The following is a 12,045-nucleotide window of genomic DNA, read 5'->3' as shown; positions in this document are numbered from 1 at the left end:
GTAAGCGGAAAACTTCTTATTGGCGATATCTATATTATTGTTTTTTAACAAAACAAACTGTTTGAGGGGTCTGAGGATGAAGCAAATATTGTAAGCCTCGAAACCGATCGCTTCTGTAACACTTTAGTTTATTTAAATAACACTAATTATAAACCAACACTATAATTATACCAACACACACATACATAGAGCTATTAAAAGTAAAAATTATATTTATATAATTAAATTCAACATAAATGTGATTCGCAAGGTTTACTGAATCCATATCTGTTAAAACTGCAAATTAAGCGTCTTTGTTTATTGGTGTAGATTGCCGTTACTTGTGAGTTTCTACTCACAATTACTTTTGATACGCTTTTGTATATAATCAGTTACAGTATAAGTGATTTTGTAACAAGTAGATACCTCTTCAGCATCTCTAGAAATTGGGAATAATTGATCACGCATTCCTAGTGTTTATATTCTACTTTTCTGTTAGGCGAACGAACTTTAGTTATTGTTTTTTTCTAGTAGTTTTTTCGTGACTATTTTTATTATTTTCTCGGCTTCGAAATCTGTCTGTCACATGTAGAATATTTTGTCTGTTACAACTATTTACATTCGTTTACTTGTATTTGGGGATAATGGGACAATTTCGTTGGATTTAAAGATTAGGGGTAATATATTGAATGTAAACAAAAATTAAGACATTTATTATTTATTATTTTTCAATTTCACTTCCACAAATAGATGTTCTAAGAAATTAACAATTGATTCATAAAATAAAGTATAATCACGACGTGTACCTATAAATAATAGTCCACAATAAATATTGTATAAATTTCTAAACAAAATTGTATATACACAATAACAGATAAAATATAACAGACTTTATAAATTTGGATTTGTTCAATGTAGATCTAAAACATGTTTCACTAATAACGTTACATTCACAACAAATTTGTGAGAATTTGCTTAATAGGCGTGGTCTTTGATGAACAAACCTGCATCTCCGGCTTTTCCTGACACACTACCAGCTACGTATTTTCCAAGAGAAGCTTCGCTATTAGCCTGCAATATTACAAATAACATAATAAGATTTATATTCTGACATAATTGTGATGGTTATATCTATCATTAGAGGATTTCCACACATTTACTAGTGAAATTTAAATACTATGACTAAATTATTTAATTAGACTTAATTTTTGTAGTGAAATATAAACATGCTTGACAAAAATACACGTTTTTGGGTAAAGAAAAAATCTCATCTTGCGTCAGCAAAGGTCGGTTAATCTAAGTTGCATAGAACTCTGTTACAATTTAATTATAAAAATGAATTGGCAATTATTTATTAACGTAGGACATGACAGTCCGTTATATAATATATTATAATAGTTATATATATAATATATATAGTCCGTTATATAATAATATATATTATATAAATTTTTAACCTTCGTCTACCTGGGCTCGCTGCTGACCAAAGACAACAATGTCAGCGACGAAATTAAAAGAAGAATAGTGCTTGCCAATAAGTGCTATTATGGCTTGAGGAAACATATGGCCCCAAAACTACCCAGAAAAATTAAAGTTACCATATATAAAACACTAATAAGGCCAGTGTTAACATACGGGTCTGAAACGTGGTCACTTACACAGAACGACCAAGAATTGCTTAAACGTTTCGAGAGAAAAATTCTAAGAAAAATATATTGAGGAATCCAAGAACAGGGTTTGTGGCGTAGTTAGAAGTTTTGGGGAACCTGACGTTGTAAAATATATTAAATTAGCACGCCTTCGATGGGTAGGACATGTAATTAGACGAGATGAAGATGCAACGATCAGAAAAAATTTCGACCGAAGAGGACCAGTGGAAAGACGAGCCAGAGGAAGACCAAAACTTAGGTATCAAGATAACATAGAGGATGATCTAAAATCTATCGGAGTTAAAGCATGGAGAAGATTGGCCAGAGACAGGGGCGAATGGAAGATTGTTCTGAAGAAGGCTTTGGCTCATAACGAGCTGTAATGCCACTGATGATGATGATGATATAAATTTTTAAGGAAATATCCTAGAGCCTTGAAACTTGGTACATAGAATCCTCTTGGTTCCAAGCAGGACCTTATATAATTTGCGGTAAATACGTCCTCTTCTCACTTCTCATATTCTTTGGCATTTTATTTTTATTGGAGTGGAAAATCCTAGAGTCTTGAAATTTGGTACACTAAGTCTCCTTGGTATAAGAAAGAACACTTTTGATGCTGGGGTGAACAGGTATTTTCATAATCTTATGCCTTTCTTTTTCTTAAAGAAAAAACCCTAGTCTTGAAATTTGATACATGCGTTCCTCTTGCCATTATAGGCCGTATGACGTACATAGGCCTTCTTCATTTTGTCATATTTCTATACCTTCCTTTTCTATTGAAGGAAAAGTCATATAATCTTTAGATTTGATATAAAGGAACCTCTTTGTCCAAAGAAGTACCCTCGTGAATGCGTTGCTTCTTTGTTATATTCTTAGACTTTTTCCTTTTCTGGAAGAAAAAGTCCTAGTGTATTAAAAATTGGTACCTTAAGAGGAATAAATACAATATTTACCCCCCAACAAAAACTTTCATCTATTATCGGATCAATCAAAGAAAACATTCCAAAATGAACAACACAGAGTTTAAGAATTCCTTGTGCAGATTGCCCCGGTCTTACGTAGGCCAAACAAACTGTAGAATCCAAAATAGGATTTATGAACATTCATATGATTTATGAAAACTTCAGAACCATAGCCCCCATCCGCTTCCATAAACCAAGAATTATCGGAAGAGCTATAGACATTGAAAAAGGCCAAATTGTCTCAATAAAAGAGATGACAGCATCCGGTTACCTTCGACATGGAGACCTCTCATAAAGAAAATGTCCGCTCCATCTTTCAATCAAAATCTCGCCGTCAAAAATCTTCGCGCAAACCCCCATGCCAACCACGTCATCATCCAAGGTATAAATGATCTGTCTGTTGTCCATAGTAGCAGTAGTGCAGTGACAGTGTAGTGGTCTGGGGGCTCAGGAGATAGACCCCGGAATCCCTGAAGAAAACATCAGAGAGGATAACAAAGGCTCAGCGCAGTGATGATCGAAGCGGTTCAGCCCGGAAACCTGATGAATTTAATATTAATTTTTATAATAATAGTGATCTTGGTTTTAGGTTTCTAGTGCATCTGCATAATAGAGAAATGTAGTTGTTTTAAATAATTAAAGTCAATAAATAAAAAATGAAATCGAATAAAAAGTGCAAATAAAATCATTTTTTCAAAATAAAAGATGTTTCCAACAATGCCGACAGACGTTTAGGCTAGCTTGAAACTAGTTCAAAATTACCATTCTTCTGAAAAGATGCGTTTCATGTTAAGTCATATTATATGGAAATTAAAAACTGTGTATTATTTTTTGTCATGTTACAAACGATGCATACATTTTTTTATAGCATTCTTTTCGCAGATTACATCGTAAAGATTTGATTATTTTAATAAAATTACTTGCCTTAGCACGTTTCATCAATTCTTCTTGTCCAGCTTTGATGTTTTCATCTTTTCCTCCCCAAGCACGGAGAACGGAAGCTTGAAGTGCACGCCCATAACTGAAAGTTAGCGCCCACGGTCTCTTTCCTGGGAATCTGAAAAAAAAAAATCATTCATAGTTCAACAAATAATTTGAAAATCTGGATCAAATTTACAAAGTCGCCATGATCAGATTCTCGATTTGAGTTTTGGTAAGGTTATATTACGTTAATTTTTAAATTATAAATAAAAATAAGACAATTTAAAACAATTGTGTCATTGGTTTGGTTATAGAAGCACAGACTGATAATATAAAACTTCTATACAAGGCGGTTAAAACCAAATAAAATCCGTAAACGCTTAAACATTCATAAATAAATGCAACATTTTCTGACCAAGCGTAACGTGGATGTATAAAATTAACCAGAGAAACAATCCATAGAATTAAAGAAGAAAATATAAATGAAAAAAACCATACATTCATAAAGCTACATCAGAGGACATGTCTACATTTTAATGTGTCATGAAAAAAAGGGGAGATATGTACCATCAAACTTGAAAAAATAAGTATAAAGACACAAAAATAAAAGTGAAATAGAGAAATCAGAGCAAACCACCAATTGCCGTGAAAGAAATGTGAAGGCATCCCACTAAATAAAAAATAAAGTACTCTGAAATACATTCAAGTTTTCGGAAAATAAGAAATATTTTCAAAAATATATTTGAAATATATTCAAAACAAGTTTTTTATGTAGATTTATAAGAACTTTTTAGTGGTGGTCAGCATGATATCCAACAATCGATATCGGCCATGGAACTAAAAGAAATAAACCATTTTATTTTTTGTACTTACTGGTTGATGGCGTTTAAGTTGACAGTAGCTTCTTCTTCAGATTGTCCTCCAGACAAGAAAGTGACTCCGGGAACTGCAGGGGGTAATCTGCGTTGTAAAGCAGTTACTGTAGCTTCTGCTACTTGTGCTGGTGTGGATTTGTTTGCAGAGGATTGACCTGAGGTAACCATGTTGGGTTTCAAGAGAGTTCCTTCGAGGTAGACGTTGTGATCTGCAAGAGCCTGATGGAAAATTGATATTAATATAGTTAGGTATTAATACTGAAATAATTATTATACCTATAAAGTACTCTTATTTGATCTTATTCAAGATAATACTTTAAGAAGAATAGTTATTAATTTATAATGATAATTTGACAACATACGATTTGTAATGAGTTACTCAATTCAGGTCATAGACAATGGAACAGGATGTTAAATTCTGTTCACTAGACAAGTCCCAACTACCTAGCAAATTTGATAATTAATTTTGTGCTACGTTGGTCAAATTTTGACTTTAACTGGAAGTGCATGGAAGTTAGTAAACAACCAAGCAGACGTCCTCACAGTGAATATAAACATAGAATTTAAAAAATATTATTAAAAAACAGTTTATTATTGAATTGAAACTGCATCAATTGTGTGTGTGTTTTATTGGCATTGTTTTTTACAACTTACTGGCCATCAATTGCGTGTGTGTTTTATTGGCATTGTTTTTTACAACTTACTGGCCAGTCAATTTGTTTTGAGTTCTCTCTTTACACAAGATAGGGTTAGTATTTACATTTAAACTTATTTTTTTTATTTATTATTATTTTTTTATTACTACGCTAAGACATAAACCCGATTCGACACCTCGGAACTGCATCAATTAGAACAAACAAATCTTGTTGGTTGTTTATATATATTAGTATTTACAAATACAAACTTTTTAATCAAAATGATTGAATATGCACCTTTTAACTCTTTTTAACTCAATACAACGATTCGAGCGATTTTCAAACTTCTTTATGCGAATATAAACCTAGAAGCTCTGAGAAACAGGCGTTTGTTTCGACAATTATCTCTTCGTTCAAGCTGAATTTTGTATTTACGCGCCATATCTTCAGAACACATAATAATCGGAGCGAGCAAAATCAGGAGACTAAGAAAATAATTCGAAGCCCAACTCAAGAATTTTTGCCACTGTCATAACCCTCTTGTGAGCTCGTGCAGTTTCTTGGAGAAGCAGCACTTTTTTCTTCAGAATTATCCTGTTTCTTACTGAGTTCCTGCTTCAATTTGTTCAATAATGCACAATAATATTGTCTATTGATTTTTACCTTTTTTAAGTCAATTAAAATTATGTCAATGCAATCCAAAAATACAGTGGCCCATTGGGGTTTCAACAACGGTTATCAATCGACGCCAAAAGTCGGACGGTTTACGGTTCACACGGTCCAAACACTGCTGAGGAGTGGTTACACGATCATAGTTTTGGCCAGTGCGCTCTTAACTAATTCTTGTGGCCTCTGCTAAGTCAGGCACCTTCACTTTACGATCAGCTAAAACCATTTAATGGACTTTCTTCACATTTTCCGGTGTAACTGTATCGGAGTGCCGTCCAGTACGTGGTTCATCCAATGGAGATATACGGCCACTACGAAATATGGAACCAAATTTTGTCGTGTAGATATGTATATAATTGGACAGTACCATAATATTTGTTCAGACCATATTGGTATACCAGGTGATCTGATAAATAACCTTTAAAATGCAGAACATGTTTTTCCAGAAATATCTTTCATTTTATTCGATATAGTTTTTAACTCAATACAACGATTCGAGCGATTTTCAAACTTCTTTATGCGAATAGAAATCTAGAAGCTCTGAGAAACAGGCGTTTGTTTCGACAATTATCTCTTCGTTCAAGCTGAATTTTGAATTTACGCGCCATCTCTTCAGAACACATAATAATCGGAGCGAGCAAAATCAGGAGGCTAAGAAGGCTGAGAAAGTAATTCGAAGCCCAACTCATGAATTTTTGCCACTGTCATAACGATCTTGTGAACCCGTGCAGTTTCTTGGAGAAACAGAACTTTTTTCTTTTGAATTATCCCGTTTCTCACTGAGTTCCTGCTTCAATTTGTTCAATAATGCACAATAATATTGTCTATTGATTTTTACCTTTTTTAAGTCAATTAAAATTATGTCAATGCAATCCAAAAATTCAGTGGCCCATTGGGGTTTCAACAACGGTTATCAATCGACGCCAAAAGTCGGACTGTTTACGGTTCACAAGGTCCAAACACTGCTGAGAAGTGGTCACACGATCATAGTTTTGGCCAGTGCGCTCTTTACTAATTCTTGTGGCCTCTGCTAAGTCACGCACCTTCACTTTACGATTAGCTAAAACCATTTAATGGACTTTCTTTACATTTTCCGGTGTAACTGCATCGGAATGCCGTCCAGTACGTGGTTCATCCAATGGAGATATACGGCCACTACGAAATATGGAACCAAATTCTGTCGTGTAGATATGTATATAATTGGACAGTACCATAATATTTGTCCAGGATTTCTTTTGTGTCCTTTGCCGTTTTATTTCACAAATAATAATGTTTAATGAGAGTTCGAAAATCGTTTTTCTCCATATGCGTCATTTTTCCAAACACGTCAAGTTTATGCAGATATCAAAATAGGTTAGACTTTCTTCTTCTTCTAAAGGTACCTATCTTCTTGTGATGTTGGCGACCACATTGACAGCGTTAAAAGAGCTTCTGGCTTTTTCAATATGAGCTTTTATTTCGTAGCTTCCTTTATATGCTAGCTCAGTTAGCATATTTTCTTCACTGTTTCTAGAACTAATATTTTTTATGAAATCGCAGTGCCCTAATCGGCGAAGGAGGTTACTTATCAGACCACCAGATACACGGTATTTCACTGATAGAAAAAAATATTGCTCCTAAGATGATATAAAGGATATTTTATTTTAATATTGAAAAGTGAATTTTGATCTTTATTTAAACCCATAGACATAATACAAATAGATCGACTGCTGCCATATAGTCGCGTTCCCCCAGTGAGACAGAGAAAACTGACGCAAAGCAGTCCCTGCATCTCTTTCTAATGAGACGGGTTTATCGACCACGTGACCTTCTCATTAGTCATTTAAGTCACGTGGTCGATAAACTTGGCAAATTAGAAAGAGATGCAGGGACTGAATAGTTTAAAATACCTGAAGTTACAGTAAAAAGACTTTTTCGCTATCACCAGAGGCGTATAGCATAGACACTTGAAGAGTTATCTATTTATATATATTTTAAATCACCGAAGAGATTGTCATTTTAGTAGCATTTTTTTAATGTCTACAAAAAAATATACTTTTTTTTGTAACTTACTTTGTAGACGTACGCCAATACTGTTTCAGTTGTTTTCTGACATATGAGAATGTCGTGACCTCCATCAGGTAAGATTTCAGGTTCCACGATGGGTACAATTCTGTTTGCCTGGCAGATGGATGCATAACGAGCCAGTACGTTAGCATTTTCAATAAGTGCTTGGATGGAAGGTGTCTGTGGGTTGATCTTCAACACACAACGCCATTTTGCAAAGTGACAACCATCTTTTTTGTATTGGGCGCAACGTTTGGCCAAATCGTCCAAACCTAAAATATTATTTATATAAAAAAATGTAATGGTGTAGAACAAATCAAAAATAAAAAACGATTTAATCCAATAGGTTAAACCAATGTATGAAGGTGTGTGGAAATTAGTTTATTTCGTTTACTTTTGAGTGAGGCTAACTCTGCATATCCTAGAAATCTTGTAATTTTTCAGATATTCGTAATTTTTGTAAATTTTGTTTAGCAGAAAATGGTTGACTTCAATTAGTGCGGTCGTAAATATTATTAAATTTATCTGACTTATCCCATTGTTAAGACCTTGTACCTCAGATAAACCATTGTTACTTGAAACCGGTAAATAGTCGGTACTAATTGAATTGCTAAACAAACTTTACCAATAATTTTCACATACGACTAACTCAAATCGATGAGCCATTAAAAAAATACTAACACATAAAGAACAAGCTTTTTAGTTACCTAGACAAATATTTGACCTAGACAATTAATGGATAAACGCAGGATACACTATTTCTAAATACTGGTAAAATGAAAAGATTAAAATCGGATGGCATTCCTGGAACGGATGTCGTTTATTGTGTATACTGGATGTTCTAAACCACGAAGAAATGAATGTGGATATTTTTGTGGAATGGTTTATTCAAATTTTAAATATGACCGAAATAAGCTATCCTTGTTATGGACAATAAAAGTTACCATTCTAGGTAACAAGAAACATTGGCGTAAAGCAGGCCTCTTGTAAATATTATCAGTCATTTTAATGTATCCTTGTGCCTTCTAAGAGATACAAGAATACATTTAAAAAGTAGATTGTTGACGAAACAGAATTTGGGTGGTATATCGGCAATTCGACTTCCTGCTTACCTTTGTGAGCTTAATTCATTGAGAACATTGATCTTGAAATCAAATTAATAGGGAGTTACGCAGAAACATACTACCTTTAAAACAACCGATGTTTGTCAAATAACTGAAGTCTTTTTAAAGAATACATGGAAAATTAACAATATTTGTGACAATTTAACTGAAAACGTTATTGTTATACGCCAGTCCAAAGACATCATATCTAGGACACATAATGCGCCATAGGGAATTTGAGCAGCTCCAGGTAATATTAGAAGGGGCATAGGATGAAAGAAAAAATCTTGGCTACGAAACATCAGAGATTGGACCCACACAAAAGGAAATGAATTAATTCATCAAGTCCAGGATAGAGAGAAATTTGCCATATTGATCGCCAACCTCAACAGAGAAGGCACTTAGGAGGAGGAGGATACGCCAGTCATCAGAGACAAAAATGCCACTGAACCTCTAAAAATTATACGAACAAGCTGAATTTTGCTGAGAATGTCAATTTTGGGACCCCAAAAAAGATGCAAAAATTATGGACTATTAATCCAAACAGCGATTGTTCTTGTCCTATTCAGATTAAAACGTGGTATGTAATAAAGTAATAAACGGAAACATTTTTATTTTATCCGCTTCATTTATTCCCAAATGAACAACCCTGTTGTGCGTTTGGGGTTACATAGATCTTGTATCTTCAAAAAATAAAAAAATATATTTCATATGAAAGTACTTCAAGAGTATTCACACAAAATTTGTTCCAGCAATATTACCCCAGTATAGAGATTTCAATACTGCGCTCTGCCCAGACCGCTCGGTCAGTTTAAAAACTCGAAAGGAGTTTTTCTCGAAACTTGTTTTCCCGTGCGGTAGGCAAGATTTCTCGAGAACGAATCGACCGATTTTGCTGAACTTTGCACAGTTCATCTTGTCCGACTCATTCTTATTTTATACAAAAAAATTAGATTTTTTTTTCTCAATTTCTTCGTTCAATCACGAGCCAAGGGCATAAACTATAAGAAAATTTTCGAATTTTTCAGTTCAGATGAACCTCCACCAAAATATTCTGCCTACCGCAAAAAAAGGCAAGACGAGGAAAACTGCAGGAAAAAATCGACAATTTTCAATATTTTTAGCTGAAAATGGTTTTACAACTTATTCAAATGCTAAACTTTTCTATGTGTTAAATAAATTGATTTTTGGTTTTTAAATGGAATTATTTGAAAAAGCTGTGATTTTCTTTCTTAAAGAGCTATCTAACTCCTCATGAGTGTAATTTATCTCATAACAATGAGAAGACTCTTTGAATGCATCTGTTACGGGGTATGCAAAGTATAGTATGGAAGTTTTCTTTTAAATTTCGCGATAATGTTTCCTTGTTTACTCCACGTAAGTTTTTAACAGACTTAATAATATAAAACGTGACATACCTTGTGTGGTAGATTCGTCATTGCTGCCGAAGAGAGGTACGACACCAGAGTCGACTTTAATTCCGGGAATGATACCTCTCTGTTTAAGAAGTTCTGGGAATGGAGTACCATCATCGGCCTTTTGGTATAAACTTTCGTGGAACAAAATTACACCAGAAATGTATTGTCCAATGGCTGGGTCGGTGGTGAAAAGAAGTTGTCTGTAATAAAAAATTTTTTTGTCAACATGTTTTTGATATAATATGAAAAAATACGCTATTACTATAAGTACACCACAGAGAATAAATATTAAAAGTATGTATATCTTTTTATGTTTTTATAAGGCTTTTTTATTAATACTTTGATCTGAAATTTACGACTACTTGTCGATTTATTATTTATAAATAATTCTTATAAGTTTTATGAAGACTTTAGCAGAATAGATATTTTACATAATACATAGTTCTTGATAATATTATTGCAATAAAAGATTTTAAATACAACCTATATCAGAAGAAAATTTCCGAGATTGGCAGACGAAAAGGTTTTTACATGAGTTAGCGTTTATTAAAGAAAAAATAATTTTTGGAATGGAAGGTGTTACGAATGAGGTGGATTGAGTAGCTCAAGGGTCATTTCCGACATCATTACCTGTCACAAGCTGCAATAAAGGAGGTTCATGGTAGCGCTAGCTCTCTGCCGCGAGTAAAAAATATAATTGTCGAAAGAAATAATGGGAGAATAAGTAACAAGAAGGAGAAGGAATGGTGGATTTAATGATAAACAACACTAGAATAGAAGTAATACCTAGAATACGTCAAAGAAATAATGAGATAATCAGTAACAAGAAGGGGAAAAATGGTGGATCTCTGCAAAACAAACGCATTAAGAATAAACATTTAGGTACTTTAGTTACAAGATTCAACATAATGTAAACATTTGAAAATACCAGGGGACGAAAATTAATGATATATTTTGTATTTAACAATAAAACTATATACCATAAACAAATGGACGTGAAAAGTCTGACATGTCATATTGAATAGAGCGACTATGTTGGTGCTTTATAAAATCGGATTTAATGAAGAATTGAAAGAAAGAAATTTACAAACGAGGATAGACCAGCCAAAAAATAGAAAATTTTAGAGAAGACTCAAAAAACTTTCTGTGTAAAAAATGCACGAGCAGAGGTTATAAATAGAAAACATTGAAAGTGAAAGTAGAGAAGAAACGATCTGGAGAAAACTCAAAAGAAATGTTATAGAGCTCGTCCTAGAAGCTCTTTAAATATAAACAATAAATAAAAATAAAAAATGGATAACAAATAATGGACTACAAATATATTAACCAAAAAAAAACAAGGAAAAAAAGATAGCTTTCCTAAAAAATAAATAAATAAAAACGGCACTATATTACCAAGAATATAAACTGAAGTGACTCAAATCGATTAGTCAAGAAAACAAAAACGGATTATGAGAGGGATCGACAAAAATACTTTTCCATTTTTTTCGTGGTTATTAGTATGGGTGAATTTAAGATATTTATGTTTTGCGTTTCGTTTTTGTCTTTAAATTGTGGTCTATCTTCCTTTAAGAGTTTCTCAAAATATGCATCCCAATTATCCAGCTTTATTGTTGATACTATATCTCCCTTTTTAATTTAAAGATTTTAAGACTCTCCAACTTTCCGTGCTTCTTCGTTCACCTAGATGTGAATTTATCATGTTACATTTTGTTGCCATGCTTAATTTTTCTTCCGGCATATCATTTTTCGTACTTTAGCTTGAGTCTCCTTATAGACTATATTATC

General features: G+C 33.3%; 1 protein-coding gene across 2 annotated transcripts in view; it reads right to left on the bottom strand.

The window, feature by feature from the left end:
- Positions 1-681: 681 nt before the first annotated feature.
- LOC140445097 (fructose-bisphosphate aldolase-like) overlaps positions 682-12,045 on the bottom strand; it is a 32,366-nt gene continuing 21,002 nt past the window's right edge. For both annotated transcript variants that reach the window (XM_072536914.1, XM_072536915.1), the window contains exons 3-7: positions 10,258-10,457; positions 7,743-8,008; positions 4,385-4,605; positions 3,515-3,647; positions 682-1,050 (exon numbers count right to left, since the gene is read on the bottom strand). In XM_072536914.1, coding sequence (XP_072393015.1) covers positions 955-1,050; positions 3,515-3,647; positions 4,385-4,605; positions 7,743-8,008; positions 10,258-10,457 — 916 coding nt within the window. In that variant the 3' untranslated portion in view covers positions 682-954. The remainder of the gene's footprint in view (positions 1,051-3,514; positions 3,648-4,384; positions 4,606-7,742; positions 8,009-10,257; positions 10,458-12,045) is intronic.

The sequence above is a fragment of the Diabrotica undecimpunctata genome, chromosome 7 (genome assembly GCF_040954645.1).
Source record: "Diabrotica undecimpunctata isolate CICGRU chromosome 7, icDiaUnde3, whole genome shotgun sequence".
Taxonomy (NCBI): Eukaryota; Metazoa; Arthropoda; class Insecta; order Coleoptera; family Chrysomelidae; genus Diabrotica; species Diabrotica undecimpunctata.
The sequence above is the reverse complement of the archived record's forward strand: the minus strand, read 5'-3'. Positions and strand labels throughout refer to the sequence as shown.